The sequence below is a fragment of the Chrysochloris asiatica genome, unplaced genomic scaffold, assembly GCF_000296735.1.
Source record: "Chrysochloris asiatica unplaced genomic scaffold, ChrAsi1.0 scaffold00041, whole genome shotgun sequence".
Classification (NCBI taxonomy): Eukaryota; Metazoa; Chordata; class Mammalia; order Afrosoricida; family Chrysochloridae; genus Chrysochloris; species Chrysochloris asiatica.
The window spans coordinates 14,921,668-14,934,508 of record NW_006408559.1 but is presented as its reverse complement, the minus strand read 5'-3'; the positions used below and the strand labels follow the sequence as shown (position 1 = coordinate 14,934,508).

At 50.3% G+C, this 12,841-nt stretch overlaps 1 protein-coding gene across 1 annotated transcript; it reads right to left on the bottom strand.

Annotated features, from left to right (window-relative positions):
- Positions 1-884: 884 nt before the first annotated feature.
- SSBP1 (single-stranded DNA binding protein 1, mitochondrial) lies at positions 885-12,836 on the bottom strand. Its single transcript, XM_006861254.1, has 6 exons — positions 12,813-12,836; positions 9,250-9,310; positions 6,121-6,261; positions 5,896-5,983; positions 4,313-4,401; positions 885-928 (listed from the first exon to the last, which is right to left on the bottom strand). Exons 1-6 carry the CDS (start codon positions 12,834-12,836, stop codon positions 885-887), a joined length of 447 nt encoding a protein of 148 aa, XP_006861316.1.
- Between the last annotated feature and the right edge of the window lie 5 nt (positions 12,837-12,841).

The window sequence follows — 12,841 nt, the reverse complement described above, 5'->3', positions numbered from 1 at the left end:
TTATACTCTCTAATACCAGAGCTCTGTGTGCACGCTCTCCTGGGTGTCTATGTATACTCTGTAATACCAGAACTGTGTGTGCACTCTCTCCTAGTGGTCTTATACTCTCTAATACCAGAGCTCTGAGCACACTCCCTCCTGGTGGTTTATCTGTAATTCCCTGAGTACATACTATACTGAAAACAGTTATGTACTGCCGTGGGACAAACCACATGGGGCAGAAAATGGCCACAAACTTGAGGCTCTGAGCAAGGGAGACAAATGCCAAAGGAGGGGACCCCATCCATGCCGAGTTCTACACCAGGGACTTGAGGCTCAAACAGAATTAGAATGAGGCACCAGCCCCCCTCCACCCCAGCAAGGTTCTTCCCCTGGAGATGGGCTCTATGTTCCAAGTTTTTGCAGGTGGTAGAGGTGTTTCAAAACTGCCACTAGTATTCTCTCCAGGCACACAGCGTGGAGGGAGGTGTGGGCTGAGGCTGTTCTGCTGCCATGCAGAGCGAGCGTCTCTGTCCCGTGGGGTTCAGACGTCTGTACCGCTGACCAAGTGTCCTGGTGGTGTCTGCAAAACACATGTAAGAATGCCACTGTTCACAGTCTGTACTCGGTGACACTGAGGCCCGAGAGATCACTTCAGTGGGAGCAAGGAACAACTCCTCTGCCGAGACGCAGACAGACGCAGCGGGCCTGGCACTATCTGTGAGCCAGCAAGCACACACCATCCAGAAGGAAGGAGCAACCAGAGTACAGCCCCAAACAGTGAGCAGGAAAACGACGACCATTCGTTTTCTATAAAAAAGGTACTTTAATTTCTGTCCCCTAACAAGACTAAACATGATTTGGAAATGTGGTTGTACTAAAAACGGGCAGATGATGCGTCCACTCTATACCTTCTCCTTCGTCTGGTCACTCAGAAATATGATGTTATCTGTCAAAAGGCAAAGAGTAAGCATTAGATCCAGAGCTTTCTGCACCCAGGCAGGTGTGCCCCTGCCACACACACACTCATGGCTCCTCACTGAGGGGTTTCAGACACTCTTGAGATGCATCTCATGAAAATCCTTGCTACGTGCGTTCATGTATGTAGTAGGCACCAAAGCAGTCAGGAGTTGGGCTACAAGAATTCTGGTTTCACTGGGTGAGGACCTGCCCTTAAAGTCTCAGCCACACCTTCCTGCCAAAGACCTGGTCCCAGCATGCTGAAGCCGGTAGGTACCACAGCAGCACCCGGACAGGCCCAAGAGCACCCTCCCATGCTCTGGAGATCCAGCAGGAAGGGCCACAGTCAGTGTGTCCCCACATCAATGACAGACCGTCTTCACTTACGTGTTTCAGTGTAAAATCTCACTCAAGAAATGACCAATTTTCAACTTTAAAATAGAATGACTTCATATACTCAGTCTTGGGGAACTTTTACTAATCGGTTTTACAGAACAAACAATTCCAACAAAGAACATCAGATATTGTGCTTAAAACGTTGTCCCAGGGGGACTTTCTATATGATGAGCAAAAGCAGTGTTTCCTGCGCATATCCAAATATCTAGATTCTGAGCAACTGAAAATTATTGAAGATGTGGATGACGATCTAGTCACGTCTACGGTCTCCTGGGAGAAGAGTCGGCTGGTGCACAAGGTGGTCAGTATCTCCAGGGTATGACAGGGTCTCAGCTTTAGATCACCGTCTCCTGGGAGAAGAGTCGGCTAGTCCAGACAAGTGCAGGACTGAGTATCTGTTCTATCTACAGTCCTCTAGAAGACTCCACTGGTATACTGGGGGCAGTACTACAGTGCAGGACAGGGGGGTCTGCTCAGGACTAGTCTTCTGGAAGAATATATGATTCTTATAGAAAATGATTATTGCTGTTAACTGCCATCCAGTTGGTTCAGATTTATAGCGACCCTATACGGAGTCCGAGGAGCAGATGGTGGGTTTGAACTGCCAACCTTGGGGTAAGCAACTCAGTGCTTATCCTACAGCGCCACCCCAGGACCCCAGAAAATAACTGCTGTTTTTCAGTGCCATCGAGTCAGGTCCAAGTTACAACAACTCTGTACAGGGTTTCTGAGAATCAGCTAGTGTGGCCCGCCGTCCTGGTTCCTGTCCACCATCTCCTGACTAGACCGTCTGCCAGGATAGAAGGGTCGCTTCCGAGCAGAGCTTTCCATGAGCAGCACAGATAAGGAGGCAAGTGTGACATCCACTGGTGAAGAGTTCAAAGTCCAGACACAATCCCTTTAAGGACACTGAAGACCAGGAAACACGGCTACCAAATTCAATTCCATTTTCTTCAGTGTAAGTGTCACCTAAGACCTGTTCACCATTAGCCATACACCTGTAGGGACTGCTCACTTACCCACATGAGTGAACACTGGGAAGAAGACAAACACAAGATGGCAGATAACCTGGAACATTTCTGCTCGGCTTTATCCGTAACAACTCTCCACTCTGACCACACACTCACTTTACAGTGGATTAAGACAGAGCAAAGGACTTTATTTACAAATCAAGTTCAGAGATTTAGAAATACCAACTATCTGGTTAGAGAGCAGGCCTTCCCACAGCTGAAATCACAGGGGTGGGTCCACGCCCGCTAGCGGTCTGGAGACCCAGCTATTTCAAGCTGTTATCTCAGCGGAGGTGGCTCAAATGACGGACCTGGTAGCAAAAACGGATGTCATCTTACAACACTCAAGAATTACAAAAGCAAAATCGCCAGAAGAACCAGCATAAGGTCTGCTAATGAGGGGCAGGAAGATACCTATGTTGGTTTTCAATGTCAATACACATTCAAAGAAATGAACTGATCACAAAGAAAATACATATGACATCCTGGTGTGGTGCTACAGGATAAGCACTGGGCTACTAATTGTAAGAACGGCGGTTTAAACCCACCAGTTGTTCCTCGGAAACCCTATTCAGGGTTGTTAGGAGTTGGACTGACTTGACTGCTCCGATTTCTCAACTGGCATAGTGAATAAGACGTGCTCTCTGGAGTAAAGGGCAAGAGAAAGGGGGATCTCTACATGAGAGAGACCTAGGACCCTCTGTCAACCAGTGTAATCCGTGAAGTAACGAGGGGAATGTGAACACTACCCTGGTGTGGCGCTGGAGGGGCAACACTGGACTGCAAGGTCAGCAGTTCAAACCCACCAGTTGCTCCTCAGAAAATCCGACAGGGTCGTTAAGAGTCGGAACCGACTCGATGGCATTTCACAACAGCGGTGGCCAAGATGACGGCGTTTTCCAGGACTAGTGTGGTAACAGCACTGTGGTCCTGCTTCACATGACACCGAGTGACACCGGTGTGGGCGAATGGTCAGAGGTCCAGGTGGCGTGGACTCTGGTGACACAGCATGGGGGGCTGCTGCTCTGATCACTGTCCCTTCTCTGCTTTGTGGACGTGTGACACTTCCCACCCACACCAGGGCATCATTCACTGCGGCGGGTCTCAGAACACCGGAACACTGAGACACTGGTGTAAGAAGTTCCATCGAACCCCATCTACTAATTTATGCAAACAAAGTTTTGTGGTTTCTGTTCAGAAAAACAAAGACATAGAACTGAGGCTTCATGTGGTCTTATGTTAGCAATTTATCCCAGAGGTGAAAACAGCACCATTCACCTTATCAAAAGACGTACTTCCGATAAACAGCAAGGCTCTGGTCATCTGTGTGCTAGAAACAACTTCACTGAGGAGAAATACCATTTAGAGACTTAACTGTCACAGAACTGTTTTAAAAATAGTTCAAACATTCTACTTGAGTATATAGTTCTGTTACAATTGGATGAATAAGAGTCAATCATACAAAACATTAAGAGCCTTCTGGGGGAACGTGGAATGGAAAAACAAGTTCATATAAACAACAATGTGTAATTTCCAAATACCAAAGAAGAGCTAGTTCATGTTTTTGTTTTTTACAAGATGACAGATAGCAAATGGATATTCACAATCCATTAACAATTTAAGAGAGATAGTACTCTCACACTGGGCAAATTTTTAACAACCCCTGAGAGATGGGCACATTGTTCTCAAAGACTTTCGTGACAGATTTGCAAGGTTAAAGACTCAGCTCCAAGGGACATTTTCTCACCCGTCTTTAAACTTTACACACCTTTCTTTTCTCTGTTGCGTTGGTTTCCGCTTATAGAAAGCAACACAAAATGTCAAAACAATCGGTGTGTTAAGGACCGAAGAGGTTGCAGACCCATCGGCCTGGAACTCCTCCCTCAAGAAAAGATGATCTGCGGGAAGCGGAGCCAGCCGCTGCTGCCAGCTCTGGGGGGAAGAGGAGGACAGTCACAGCTGCTCACCTGCTATGATGGTCGTTGCCTGTCGTCTCACATTATTTTTATCCATGTATTCACCGTAGTCTACTTTCCCTTCCACATACACTCGAGACCTGAGTCAACAAAACATGCAGTTGTTAAGTGTGGAGACCCTGACGCACTTCGTAGGGGTCTGACGGCAGGCCAGGGCGGGCCACATCCACTTCTTCACGCTCAGTCAGCTGACCCACAGAGCAGGAAGGATCTGTGGGAGCCCGTTTTAATAAAACACTCCAGCCAAAATCAAAAGGAAGAACAAAAAAAGGACGCAAGCCAATGACCGTGAGGACTGAAGGCTAGTCTAGCTGCGCCCTTTCTGTGACCTAGGAATGGTGTCCAGTGGTCCTTTCCTTCCACCGTGACTTACGACTCCCTAGATGGATTGGTTTTCACGGGTTTATCCGTTTCTGTCTATCCGGACGCTCAGACTTTTCTCGTCTTGTTGTTAAAGTGCTGTTGAGCCAACTCCAAATCATAGCAGCCCTGTTTAGGCTTTGCAAGGCGTAGCTGGTGGGTTTGAACTGCTAACATTTCGTTAGCAGTCCAGTGCTTACCTCACAGCACCACAAACATTCACAACGGAAATTTTTAGCTTAGTGCATAATTTAGAGAGGTTCTGGTGTGGCACTGTAAGATCAGCACTGGCCTGTAAACCACGAGGTTGGCAGTTCAAACTCACCAGCCGCCCCTCGGAAACCCTATGCAGGGTCACAATGAATTGGAACCGACTCGACGGTACTTAACAACTACTGGGTATGCTGCGCTGCCTGCCGGGAAGCTACAAGAGCAAAGCGCTGCAGTCACACCTGTTTCAGAGTCCCCGGTCCCCCAGGAGCACGACCAGGAAGCAAACGAAACCAGTGAAGTGATGAGGGCGGCGGAACAGGCCCTGTCACCGTCAGAAACCTCCTCCATCCGCACGCTGTCAGGTGCCCTAGACTCAGTTCCGACACTCATCGACCGTGTGCAAGCTGCTGGGTGTGAAGCGCCTTCAGCACCACACCAGGACTCCTCTACATGCATGCACATGCACACACATGAAAGGCGGGAGGTGTGCGCTAAGAGAAGCACGCACTTGCCCGAGAGAGAGAGAGCTGGTCATCACTACTGAGAGTTGTGGTCAGGAAGTAGGTTTTGTTCATCTGTGCAAGTCCAGACATTCCTACACACCAAGCACTCCAAATGGGAGCCACCAAGTCTACGGGGGGTTACCAAGCATGGGGTAATGGGGTCACAGCTTGGATACGACTGTTACTCAGTCGCCAGGCTCCCTGCCGAGGTCCTGTGTGGACACCTGGGGACAAGGCACCCCTCAGCACCCCAAGAGCAGCCCTTAGGTCGCTTAGTCGGCTCGTCATGCATTTCAGCTTCTCTTCGGCCTCATCGGCCCCACTTACGCACACACCTTATTGTTCTACATGACAGGGCACATCACCACATGCCCCTGAACCACCACAGGACAGCGACACGACTCGGGTAGGAGGCCACTTGCTCCTCACCATGAGAACCCACCAGCAGCTCGGAAGCCATCCAGTCTGTGAACGCATTCTTCTCCTTCCTCTACTTACCCTTTCTTCACGTACTGATAGGCGACGTCTCGGAGGCCTGGCCGGAAGACGGATATCCTGTGCCACGTAGTCTTCTGACTGACGTCACCTACGTCACGAGGGAAGGAGACAATGTCACAGACCAAGGCAACGACAACATGCCAGCACCAGACCGTCAGGTTCACAACCGACAAAAACGACACCTACTGTCACCGACAGAGACCAAGGCCAGGCTCTGACACTCACCTGTCTGGTACACTTCACTGTCCCCTGACCGCCACATCTCGTTAGTTGCTAGAGAAAATATGGTGACTGGGTTTTTTCCTTCCACCTGCCTCATGACAGGGTCCTGACCCACTCGGCCAAGTAACTGCACGCGGTTCAGAGCTGAAACACAATGTGGACACAGAATGAGGGCAAGAAGCCGATGCCGGACACTGGGAGAAACGCCCAGCAGCTAACAGCCACAAACACTCCCCAACAGCAGCCTGTGTGTTACCTCCGAGCAGGCAGGGAGAGGCAATGGCTAAGAGGGAAAGCAGGCTGGCCAACGAGCAAAGTATTTACAGAAAGCACCCCAAAAACAGACTCAGCTGTTTAAGTTCCTACTTGAAGAGCAGTTCATTATTACGGCCCTTCTGACTAAATTCCGCCTTGCTGTGAGGAAACGCCTGTGATTATAGACTGATTTTGAATTGAGCTGTTGATGAAGGATTAAGGTGGGACTATGGAGTCCTGGGGTGGCGCTGTGGGTTAATGTGCCAGACTGCAAAGCCGTCTGAACTGCAAGGTCAGCAGTTCAAGTTCACCCGCTGCTCCTCGGAAATCCTATATAGGGTCGCTATGGGTCGGAATTGACTCAACAGCACTTGACAACAAGGGAGTTCTGGTAGTGGAGTGGCTACAAGTCGGGCTGCTAACCTCAAGGCCACAAGTTCAAAACTACTAGCCGTTCCACAAGAGAAAAATGAGGCTTTCTGTTCCTCAAGAGGCTCTGGTAGCATAGTGGTTACGAATCTGGCTGCTAAGTCTCACGGTCAGCAGTTCGAAACTACCAGCTGTTACGTGGGAGAAAGATGAGGCTTTCTGCTCCCATATAGATTTACAACCTCAGAAACCCTGTACAGGGTCACTATGAGTCGGAACCGATTCCATGGCACACAACAACAACAAAGATAGGTAGCCTCAGGAACATGATGCAGGGTTACTGTGAGTCAGAACCACACACCACCACCAACAACAACAACAAGGTTCTGGGGTGGCACTGTACATTAAGCACTGGACAAAAAGGTCAGTTGAACCACAAGGTCAGTGGTTCAACCTCACCAGCCACTCCTATGGACCAGAACTGACTGGATGACACTTTACAAAAGGATTAAAGTGGAACTAGGATTAAAGATGCCCCCACCTGACTAGAGGGTGGGACTCAAATCAGCACTTGTTTTCTCTGGGGGTGTGGTCTTAGTGCAGTCTGCAGGGCACTGTGGCTGAGGGCCCCCTCTTGCTCTGGGCCCTCATCTGGCTCACCTCAGTCCAACCTCCACATCATACGGCCTGAAGCCCCTCTCCTGACCTGACCCCCCAGCATCATAGCCTGTCATCTGACCTGCCAATTGGGGTCCTCGGCTCCGGAGACTACATGGGGGAGGAGAGAGTTTCCATGGCAGCCACGAGTCTCAGCACCCGGGTGACCCTCATGCTGGAAAGTGGGACGTGTGGGAGATCTTTAACCTCCACCTCACAGGGACCAGCTCAAATTGGTCTAAAACATGTTGTTAGGTGCCATCGAGTCGGTACCGACTCATAACCTTATGCACAGCAAAACGAAACCCTACCCGATCCTGGGCCAACCTCACTACTGTTGCCACGCTTGAGTCCATCAATGTTGCCACCTGGCCAATCCATCTCGTTAGGGGTCTTTCTGTTTTTCTCTGAAAAGCCCACCTTATCAAACATGATATCCTTCTCCAGCGACTGGTCCCTCCTTACAATATGTCTGAAGTATGAGAGACGAAGTTTGGCCATCCTGGCCTCCAAGGAACACTCTGGCCGCACTTCTTCCAACACAGATCTGTTGGTTCTTTTGGCAGCCCATGGCACTTTCAACATTCTCCTCCAACACTGTAACTTAAAAGCATCAAATCTTCTACGGTCTTCCTTATTCACTGTCCAGCTTTTGCAACCATATGAGGTTACTGAAAACACCATGGCCTGGGTGAGGCGCACCTTAGTCCTCAAGCTGCCATCTCTGCTCTTCAATACTTTAAAAAGTTCCTGTGCAGCAGATTTGCCCAATGCAATACGTTGTTTGATTTCTTGACCGCTGCTTCCATGAGTGTTGATAGTTGATCCAAGAAGAATGAAGTCCTTGACAACTTCAATCTTGTCTCCATTGATAAGAATGTTGTTTATTGGTCCAGTGGCGAGGATTTTTGGTTTCTTTTTACATTGAGATGTAATCCATACTGAAGGGTGTGATCTTTGATCTTCACCAGTAAATGTTTTAAGTCGTCTTCACTTTCAGCAAGCAATATACCGATGCACTATTTAAATTATTTTTTCTTTTTACTGCCTATATAGTTCAAAAGGAGCTCTGGTAGCGTAGTGGTTACGAATCGGGCTGCGAACCTAAAGGTCAAGTGGTTCGAAACTACCAGCCGCTCCGCGGGAGAAAGATAAGGCTTTCTACTCCCGTAAGGATTTACACCCTCGGAAACCCTGTACAGGGTCGCTATGGGTCGGAACCGACTCGACGGCACTTAACAACAACAAATATAGTTCAAAGAGCACTTCTGAAACATGAAAATCCATACAAATAAAAGGATTTCTCTGTGGAAAAACTAGCTTCACTCTTCCAGCCTAACAGCACACGACCTTAGAAAAACAGAGATCCACAAACATGACCCAGTATAAGGGAAGAGGGCTGATTTGTTCCAGTTCCTACAGCCTGGGGGGAAGGTCGGGAGCCGAGGGGCAAAGAGGAGCCACCGAGCAAAGAGGAGCCACCAGGAGACGGTGGCTCAGCAGTGCCCTCCTTGGCTGACACAGTGACAACAGCACGTCCCCACAAATCACTTCATATCAGATTGTCTGCACCTGTCATCAGGTGGGACCAGTCCCTGGAGAAGGCCATCATGCTCAGTTAAGTGGAGGGTCAGCGAGAAAGAGGAAGACCCCCTAAGAGATGGACTGACACAGTGGCTGCAACAAAAGCTCCAGCGTAGCAACGACTGCGCGGAGGCCACAGGCCCAGGCACGGAGCCCACAGGCCCAGGCGCGGTTCCCTCTGTTGTACACGGAGTCGCTGAGCTGGATCCAATTTGCCAGCACCAAACACACAGCTTCCTTTAAATGCAGGAATTATTAGCTACTTACATCGTTCCAGAACCAGACTGGCAGCCGTTTCGGACTCATGTCTCACACACTGACGGACCACCTGAAGGGGGACAATGAAGGAGGCGGCTTTGCCTTTTCAGCAGATACAAACACAAAGAAGCCCACCCAGGAGCGCCCTCAGCTCACGCAGGAAGGAAGAGGGTGGTTGCTCTTCCCCATCAAACACTTCAGGGCCCACAGGAGACCCCAGTGAGCACAGCCAAGAGGACAGCCCTGGCCGCGTCTTCCAGGGAGCTCCCCCGATGGGGTTCTCGTACACAAAGATGCACAAACATAACATCACTGTCCTGTGGAGAGCTGGACCCAGAGCTGTTGTTGTGTACCGGAGTCCATTCCGACTCAGAGACCCTGACCAGGGTTTCCAAGAGCAGCGGGTAGGTTTGAACTGCTGACCTTGTGGTTAGGAGTCTACATCTTATTCTGCAGCACCAACACAGGGTTACTAACTAGGAATATGTGCAGACAAGGACAGAAACATGCAGAGGGTGCTAGATGTATTCAACAGAGTTGGTGCTGAGTGCCACTGAGTTGGTACAGACCCTGTATGAGGATTCCGAGAGCAGCTGGTGGGTTAGAACCGCCAACCCTGCAGTTAGCAGTCCAGTGCTTATCCTACAGTGCCACACCAGGACTCCAACCTTTTCTCTGAAACGTAAACACGAGCATGTATTACTCGATCTTAGTTAGAAATTAAGAAATTTTTATTTGAACTAAAGCAGGTTCCGCCTCTTCAGTCTTTAAAACAAAGGAGTGTAGAGGGAAAGCAATGCTTTGTAAGGAACGGCTCCCACCACACAGAGGGAGCTGAAGCCACTGTCCCAACACGGGATGGACATGGGAGAAGTTCGCTGTCATTACCTAAGCCTCGGTCCAGCCCAACAGAAGCGCTTCCAAAGGCCCACACAGCGGTCACTTCGCCCAGGCTGGCCCTGCCCAGGAACCGGTCAGGCTCCCAGGGAGGACGCCTGGAAACTCAACAAACTGCTCTGTGGGTCCCTGCAGCTCCTTCAGAAACGCCTAAGGACTGAGGGGAGACCTCACATACAACTGGCCTGCCGTGCTTCATGTAAGGATGAGCAAACCGAGGACAGGGGCTGGCTCCCGCACAAGTGTACGAGTTCCCTTGGTATTTGTAGGGATCACGCACGCTTTTACCAGGACATGGAAACCGAGCCTAAGATGAACAAATTAGGAGCTCTGACAAAATCCAGGGATAAGGATGCCTGAGTCCAGCTGTCAACCGGGAATTGCTGTCCCATGTGAGGAGGGAAAGCCTTGCGGACAGAATCCATGAGCTTTCATTCCATTTCCACAAGCTTTGTGAAGGCCCCTAGCAACTGAAGTACTTAACTGAGATCTGTACTCATCACCAGCTAAAGCTTTACCCATTATCAATTCACCCAAAGAGTAAATCCACACAAAAATCAAAGCCAAACCAGAGTCCATTCCAGCACGTCGTGAACCTACAGAACAGTGTACAACTGAGACTAAATCTTTATGAAACTACTTCTCCTTTCTCCTGTGGAATGGCTGGTGGGTTTGAACACATGACCTTGTTAGCAGTCCAAAGCTTCCCCGGTTGTGCCATCAGGGCTCCTATAAATCTGTGCTCTGTAACATTAGCCCTCAGAGAAACAGGGACACTGACACTCAGAGAGACTGACTACCTTGCCTAGATCCTGCAAGCCAGTCAGTCACGACTCGAACCCAGGGCCCTGTGGCGGCCCTCCTGGAAGGCACAACTGCGGCTGCCCAGCACTCTGGGCCACCTCTGGAAGGACAGCCCGAGCCTGGGCTGCCACCCAGAGCTGAGTCCACGGCACTGCACTCAGAGTGCAGAAAAGGAGCCTTTACATCAGAGAAAATCCATCCAAGTGGCCGTCTAGTAACACAGATAGCAAAACCCTACCAGTCAACCATACACCCATTCTAGAATGTGGCTGATTATATTTCTGGGCAAATAGAGGAACATATGCCATTACAACACGCAGCTGAATCTAAGAGGCGCCTGGGCCAAGGCCCTAGGGATGTGCTCACTGGGACATGTGCCCTTTCAGCTACTCAAGAACCAAGGCTTAGTGGAAAAGCACAAATCGACAAAGGATATTTTAACTTGGATAATTCTTTTTTTAATTTAGAATTTTACCTTTTCCATTAGGTTTTAATGGACTCCTGGTGTGGTACTAGGGTGAGCACTAGACTGCAAACCACAAGGTCGGCGGTTCAAACCCACCAGCCACTCCTCGGAACTCCTATACCCCAGGGTTGCTGTGAGTCGGCACTGACTCGAGGGCACTTCCCATCAGGTTTAAAGTCAACTTCCTGCTGTCTAGGCAGCAGTTCATTTTTTAACAGATTGTTTTTGTCAAGTGCCATTGAGTCGGTTCTGACCCATAGCGACCCTGTACAGGGTTTCCAAGGCTGTAAATCTTTACGGGAGCAGAAAGCCTCACCTTTCTCCCACGGAGCGGCTGGTAGTTTCGAACTGCTGACCTTGAAGTTAGTAGCCCAACTCGTAACCACTACGCTACCAAAGCTCCTGGGAAGGCCTATACCAGATAAAGTGGGGACTCACAAATGCAGGTGATTTCGACAGGAGAGGAAGGAAGAGGAGGAAAGGTTTCACAGAGGAATGGATTCTTGATACATCTAAACAGGGTGAGGGGCAGGAGAAGAGAGGTGCTCAAGGTTAGAATTCACAGGACTTGGTGCACACGTGCGTTAAGTGAAGGAAAGGGGACAGTCTATGACGGTGCCAGACTGTCCAGGAAGAACAGACCAAACACTGACTATGTACAGGCGCTGAGCTGGCAGTAGCTCTCCTCAGTGTCAGGGGACAAGGCGGTGGGGACACCAAGTGGATGGTCAGGGCAGGAACCATAGGCCCTCTTTCTGAAGCTCAACAAAACTGTCTTCAGGTCACTAAAGACCTCAGGGATTTCCTAGCGAATCTATGAGGAGTCCTGGTGGGACAGTGGTTACGCACTGGGCTGCTAACTGCAAGGTCAGCAGTTCGAACCCAGCAGCTGCTTCACAGGTGAGAGCTGAGGCTGTCTGCACCCACAGAGATTTCCATGCCCAGAAACGCCATGAAGCACTTCCACTCCGTCCTATCGGGTCATTCTGAGACGGAATCGACTCTATGCCAGTGGGTTTTGGGCAAGGGCATCACAGACGGACACCAGGCTTGGCAGAGGACAGTCAGCGACAACCAGCAAGATCCCAAAGGCGGGCCCCCGGCAGCAGCAGCGATTCCTGGGCTTGTCACCGGGTCCACTCGGCACAAACAGCAGCTTCTGGACGCACGTTTTCTCCCATCAGGGAACGGATGCCCGCCGGGCGCGGGAAACCTCTCCAGGTTCATGTTCCCTTTTAACGGTCCTTCCCCGTCCCTCCAGGTGATAAGGACACATGGGGTGGGGGGCTCAGAGGTCTCGGTGGCCCTGAAGCCAAGATCCTGAAGACACCCCGCCCCCCCCCACCCCCGTTACTGGCTGGACCCAGACCCCCGCGCCCCCCGCGCCGGTGTGGGCAGTGACTACCTGCAGTACAGGTCTTCGGAACATGGCTC